General features: G+C 45.1%; 1 protein-coding gene across 1 annotated transcript in view; it reads left to right on the top strand.

Annotated features, from left to right (window-relative positions):
- The window catches only part of LOC125882000 (guanine nucleotide-binding protein G(olf) subunit alpha-like), a 15,369-nt gene extending 9,514 nt beyond the window's left edge, over positions 1–5,855 (top strand). The window contains exons 7-13 of the mRNA XM_049565602.1: positions 1–54; positions 143–216; positions 3,914–3,972; positions 4,560–4,680; positions 4,814–4,944; positions 5,052–5,119; positions 5,298–5,855. The exon at positions 1–54 is cut by the window's left edge and continues 1 nt beyond it. Of these exons, the coding sequence (XP_049421559.1) occupies positions 1–54; positions 143–216; positions 3,914–3,972; positions 4,560–4,680; positions 4,814–4,944; positions 5,052–5,119; positions 5,298–5,444 (654 nt within the window). The 3' untranslated portion in view covers positions 5,445–5,855. The remainder of the gene's footprint in view (positions 55–142; positions 217–3,913; positions 3,973–4,559; positions 4,681–4,813; positions 4,945–5,051; positions 5,120–5,297) is intronic.
- The last annotated feature ends 821 nt before the right edge of the window (positions 5,856–6,676 follow it).

Genomic DNA, 6,676 nt, shown 5'->3' with positions numbered 1-6,676 from the left:
TTCCTGGACAGGTTGGATTCAGTCAGGAGGACGGACTACACACCTAATGACCAGGTATGAAACCAACCAATCAGCTCCCAGCATTAAGGCTGCTCAGCTGTTGCTGGCCTCATAGTGACCACGTCTTCTTCTTCTCCTGCAGGATTTGTTGCGCTGCAGAGTTTTGACTTCTGGGATTTTTGAAACCAGGTTTCAGGTCGACAAGGTCAACTTCCAGTGAGTGTGCTTAGCCCCGCCCCCTCCGTCCACCTGCAGTCATTTCGGTGTGATCCATACAAAGAAAAAAAGAAAAGCAAGTGAAGCTGAGAGCTGTGATGATAACACAAGCTATTCACAGTCACAGTCCACATCTTTCGTGGACACTTACTGTGCAATCTAGTGGAAGCAAAAGCACAGTACACTAATGGGTTTTACATCATGTAAAAACAAGATGGCCGCCATCTCTGCCTAGTCAGTCTGCAGCTGATCCTGAGACAGAAGTGGAAAAAATCTGATGACGTTATAGTTGAGTCTCTTTTAATTTATGATTAATTATGTTTTAGTTTGATATCCTTATAAGGGAGTTCTTGTTTGAGGACACACAGACTTTATTGTCGTCTTGTTTCAGGACATTGGACTTTATTATCATCTCTTTTAAGGACACTGGGACTTAATTATCGTCTCGTTGGAAGACATTGGGACTTTATTATCATCTCGTTTGAGGACACTGAGGACACTGGCACTTTATTGTCGTCTCGTTTGAGGACATTGGACTTTATTATCATCTCGTTTGAGGACACTGAGGACACTGGGACTTTTTATCATCTCGTTTGAGGACATTGGACTTTATTATCGTCTCATTTGAGGACATTGGGACTTTATTATCGTCTCGTTTGAGGACACTGAGGACACTGGGACTTTATTATCGTCTCGTTTGAGGACATTGGGACTTTATTATCGTCTTGTTTGAGATCACTGAGGACACTGGGACTTTATTATCATCTCGTTTGAGGACAATGGACTTTATTGTCATCTCTTTTGAGGACATTGGACTTTATTATCATTTCGATTGAGGACACTGAGGACACTGGGACTTTATTATTGTCTCATTTGAGGACATTGGACTTCATTATCATCTCATTTGAAGACATTGGACTTTATTATAGTCTCGTTTGAGGACACTAGAAATTTATTGAGGACATTGGGACTTTATTGTTGTCTCCTTTGAGGACACTGGACTTAATTATCATCTCATTTGAGGACACTGGGACTTTATTGTCGTCTCGTTTGAGGACATTTGGACTTTATTATAGTCTCGTTTGAGGACATTGGGACTTTATTGAGGACATTGGGACTTTATTATTGTCTCATTTTAGGACATTGGGACTTTATTATAGTCTCGTTTGAGGACATTGGGACTTTATTGAGGACATTGGGACTTTATTATTGTCTCATTTGAGGACATTGGGACTTTATTATTGTCTCGTTTGAGGACACTAGAAATTTATTGAGGACATTGGAACTTTATTGTTGTCTCGTTTGAGGACATTGGGACTTTATTATAGTCTCCTTTGAGGACACTAGAAATTTATTGAGGACATTGGGACTTTATTGAGGACATTGGGACTTTATTATGGTCTCGTTTGAGGACACTAGAAATTTATTGAGGACATTGGGACTTTATTGTTGTCTTATTTGAGGACATTGGGACTTTATTGAGTACATTGGGACTTTATCATAGTCTCGTTTGAGGACAGTAGAAATTTATTGAGGACATTGGGACTTTATTGAGGACATTGGGACTTTATTATAGTCTCGTTTGAGGACACTAGAAATTTATTGAGGACACTGGGACTTTATTGTTGTCTCATCTGAGGACACTAGAAATTTATTGAGGACAATGAGACTTTATTATTGTCTCGTTTGAGGACATTGGGACTTTATTGAGGACATTGGGACTTTATGATAGTCTTGTTTGAGGACACTAGAAATTTATTGAGGACATTGGGACTTTATTGTTGTCTCGTTTGAGGACATTGGGACTTTATTGAGGACATTGGGACGTTATTATAGTCTAGTTTGAAGACACTAGAAATTTATTGAGGACATTGGGACTTTATCATAGTCTCATTTGAGGACATTGGGACTTTATTGAGGACATTGGGACTTTATCATAGTCTCATTTGAGGACACTAGAAATTTATTGAGGACATTGGGACTTTATTGAGGACATTGGGACTTTATGATAGTCTCATTTGAGGACACTAGAAATTTATTGAGGACATTGGGACTTTATTGAGGACATTGGGACTTTATTGTTGTCTTATTTGAGGACATTGGGAATGAGCTCCACACGTTGGTAAAGACAATCAGAGAACAGACAACTGCAGCTCTGCACTCCTCCTTCTCTCCTCTCCTCTCCTCCTCTGCACTCCTCCTCTCCTCCTCTCCTCCTCTGCACTCCTTCTCTCCTCTCCTCCTCTGCACTCCTCCTCTCCTCCTCTCGTCTCCTCCTCTCCTCACCTCTCCTCCTCTGCACTCCTCCTCTCCTCTCCTCCTCTCCGCTCCTACTCTCCTCCTCTCCTCCCCTCCTCTCCTCTCCTCCTCTGCACTCCTCCTCTCCTCTCCTCCTCTCCGCTCCTACTCTCCTCCTCTCCTCCCCTCCTCTCCTCTCCTCCTCTGCACTCCTCCTCTCCTCTCCTCCTCTCCTCTCCTCCACTGCTCTCCTCCTCTCCTCTCCTCCTCTGCACTCCTCCTCTCCTCTCCTCCACTGCTCTCCTCCTCTCCTCTGCACTCCTCCTCTCCTCTCCTCCTCTCCTCTCCTCCACTGCACTCCTCCTCTCCTCTCCTCCACTGCACTCCTACTCTCCTCCTCTCCTCTCCTCCTCTGCACTCCTCCTCCTCTCCTTTCCTCCTCTCCTCCTCTCTGCTCCTACTCTCCTCCTCTCCTCCTCTCCTCTCCTCCACTGCTCTCCTCCTCTCGTCTCCTCCTCTGCACTCCTCCTCCTCTCCTCTGCACTCCTCCTCTCCTCTCCTCCTCTCCTCCTCTCCTCTCCTCTCCTCTCCTCCACTGCACTCCTCCTCTCCTCTCCTCCTCTCCTCTCCTCTCCTCCTCTGCACTCCTCCTCCTCTCCTTTCCTCCTCTCCTCCTCTCTGCTCCTACTCTCCTCCTCTCCTCTCCTCCTCTCCTCTCCTCCACTGCTCTCCTCCTCTCGTCTCCTCCTCTGCACTCCTCCTCCTCTCCTCTGCTCTCCTCCTCTCCTCTCCTCCTCTCCTCTCCTCCACTGCACTCCTCCTCTCCTCTCCTCCACTGCTCTCCTCCTCTCCTCTCCTCCACTGCTCTCCTCCTCTCCTCTCCTCCACTGCTCTCCTCCTCTCGTCTCCTCCTCTGCACTCCTCCTCCTCTCCTCTGCACTCCTCCTCTCCTCTCCTCCTCTCCTCCTCTCCTCTCCTCCTCTCCTCTCCTCTCCTCCACTGCACTCCTCCTCTCCTCTCCTCCTCTGTGCTGTCGGCATGAGCCCGAGACAGAACCGTTTGCTGATCAAAGACACGTGGACACGTGACAGTAATGTGGCGTCTGTCTGGGCTCACAGGGAGCAGCTGGTGAACCTGGATCAGAGAGTCGGAGGGAGACGGTGTGACCACTTGTTGTTAAACTTGATGGTGGGTCGTTGCCTCAGTTCGTCCGACTGTACGACAGGTTTTAATACTTTACTCTCACAACAGTCACAAACGACATCGTCTCCTGTCTGTCCACGAGGACAGGTCACAGGAAGACGTGATGCTGGACGCTCACTTTGAAACTGTGGTGACTGAGACGGGGGACGCCGAAGAGGGAGGGGCAAAAAAATAACAATAGGAGTTAAAAATATGAACTGTTTCAAATGATGCTGCCTAACACACCTGTCTGTCTGTCTGTCTGTCTGTCTGTCAGCATGTTTGATGTGGGTGGTCAGCGAGATGAACGCAGGAAGTGGATCCAGTGCTTTAATGGTGAGACAAACTGTCAAACCCTTTTGACGACCTGTCTCACTGCTCAGATGTGGTGCCTGTCATCTTCCTGTTTGTATGTGATGACCTGTCTCACTGCTCAGATGTGACGCCTGTCATCTTCCTGTCTGTTTCTGATGACCTGTCTCACTGCTCAGATGTGACGTCTGTCATCTTCCTGTCTGTTTCTGATGACCTGTCTCACTGCTCAGATGTGACGCCTGTCATCTTCCTGTGTGTTTCTGATGACCTGTCTCACTGCTCAGATGTGACGCCTGTCATCTTCCTGTGTGTTTCTGATGACCTGTCTCACTGCTCAGATGTGACGCCTGTCATCTTCCTGTGTGTTTCTGATGACCTGTCTCACTGCTCAGATGTGGTGCCTGTCATCTTCCTGTGTGTTTCTGATGACCTGTCTCACTGCTCAGATGTGACGCCTGTCATCTTCCTGTGTGTTTCTGATGACCTGTCTCACTGCTCAGATGTGGTGCCTGTCATCTTCCTGTGTGTTTCTGATGACCTGTCTCACTGCTCAGATGTGGTGCCTGTCATCTTCCTGTGTGTTTCTGATGACCTGTCTCACTGCTCAGATGTGACGGCCATCATCTTCGTAGCAGCAAGCAGCAGCTACAACATGGTGATCAGAGAGGACAACTCCACCAATCGGCTGCGAGAATCTCTAGACCTCTTCAGATCCATCTGGACCAACAGGTGCTCTCGTCAACCCTCTCTGCTCTGTGATTGGCTGTATTCAACCCTCTCTGCTCTGTGACTGGCTGTATTCAACCCTCTCTGCTCTGTGATTGGCTGTATTCAACCCTCTCTGCTCTGTGACTGGCTGCAGGTTTCTGAAGACCATCTCAGTGATCTTATTCCTGAACAAACAGGACGTGCTCGCTGACAAGATTCTGGCTGGAAAATCCAAACTGGAGGATTACTTCCCTGAATACAACAACTACCAAGTACCTGCTGAAGGTACAGGTAAACACCTGTACATGTGTGTGTGTGTGTGTGTGTGTGTGTCTTAATACTACATATATACGTGTCCACACCTGCTGATGTCTCTGTCCATCTGTCTCCAGCTGTCCCAGACGCTGATGAAGACCCCCGCGTGACCAGAGCCAAGTTCTTCATCAGAGACGAGTTTCTGGTAAAAACAAAATGATGATGATGATGATGAAGAACGTGTTTTACAGTGTTCTTTGAAACTATTGATACATGGTTCTGTGATATGGATCCAGTTTGAGTGAATTACTGTCTCTGACCTGTCTGTCTGTCTGTCTGTCTGCCTGTCTGTCCGTCTGTCCGTCTGTCCGTCTGTCTCTCAGAGGATCAGCACAGCGAGTGGTGATGGGAAACATTACTGTTACCCTCACTTCACCTGCGCCATTGACACCGAGAACATTCGCCGCGTCTTCAATGACTGTCGTGACATCATCCAACGCATGCACCTGAGGCAGTACGAGCTGCTCTGATTGGCCAGTGAAGAAGCTGATCTGATGTCTTATCAATACTGATAGATCCTGATCGATTTACTCTTTCTCTGTTCTGTCACAGACATTTATCACTGCAGCAGTTACTGATCGTGACAGACTCGGAGAATGTGTCTTTTTTGTCCGCTGTGCCCGTCTGGTGCAGGGGATTGTGGGTAGTGTAGTTCTGTCTGTTGAGAGGAGCACAGGATGTTTAGTTTCCTGTCGTTGCCGCGGCAACAGTCATATGGGACAGGTTTAGAAAAGTAAAAGCTTACAAAGGCTCAAAAACAAAATTTGAATTTAAATATATTTTTTCATGTTTCTGAACTTGTTACAGTTTATTATTATTATTATTGTTAATCTTTTTCCTGATTGGCTGCCGTACAGTCTGATGTCACTTTATGACTGAATTAACACCTGGAAGATCAGATTGATGTGTCCTGGCGTGACTGTAGATTTATTTCTGTCCTTTCTAGAGTTTCTTAGTGAATTTGATTCAACATGAAACATGACATGATATATATATATATATATATATATATATATATATAAATATATAAACCTACACACATAAATATTTACTGCTCAAAAATCTGAAAATTATATTAAAGATTTTTTGTCAAACATTTGATTTCTTGTCTGTTTTTTAAACCTCAGGTGTCTCCATTTATACTAAATATATATATTATATAGAACTGTGCGTTTGCTACGTAATGTTTCTGTCCCACAGTGACGTGATGTCACACCTCTGATGTGGCTGATCAGTGAATATTGATCAGTGTATCTTTGACCACATTTAACTAATCACATGTTCAACTGGTTTGAAGTTTAAAACAGGCACTGTTCATTTGCTTTAATCTTTTATTTTACTCTTTAGATGTAACTTTTTAATTAATGAATTAATTCATGTCACTTTTAGCAAACCAAACAAACTGAAAACAACCCATAATTTCTTATTATTCACATTTGACCCATAACACCACTGATGTCACTTCATTCAGAGACGTTAAAGACCCATCAAGCCTTGTTGTGATGTTTTACACATCTAAACTTGAAAATGCGTCGACTTCAGAGAGCTAAAAACAGAATACTTATCATTGCAGGGCCGGCTCCAGACTTCTGGAGGTCCCTCTTGTTGTAATGTGATGCCTGAACTGACGGGTGTGTATTATATTGATCAGTTTAATGTACAAATCAGCATGTGAAGACCGACCAGCAGCAACACGGTCTGT

This window comes from Epinephelus fuscoguttatus, linkage group LG21 (genome assembly GCF_011397635.1).
Source record: "Epinephelus fuscoguttatus linkage group LG21, E.fuscoguttatus.final_Chr_v1".
Classification (NCBI taxonomy): Eukaryota; Metazoa; Chordata; class Actinopteri; order Perciformes; family Serranidae; genus Epinephelus; species Epinephelus fuscoguttatus.
This window is presented reverse-complemented; position numbering and strand designations above follow the sequence as displayed.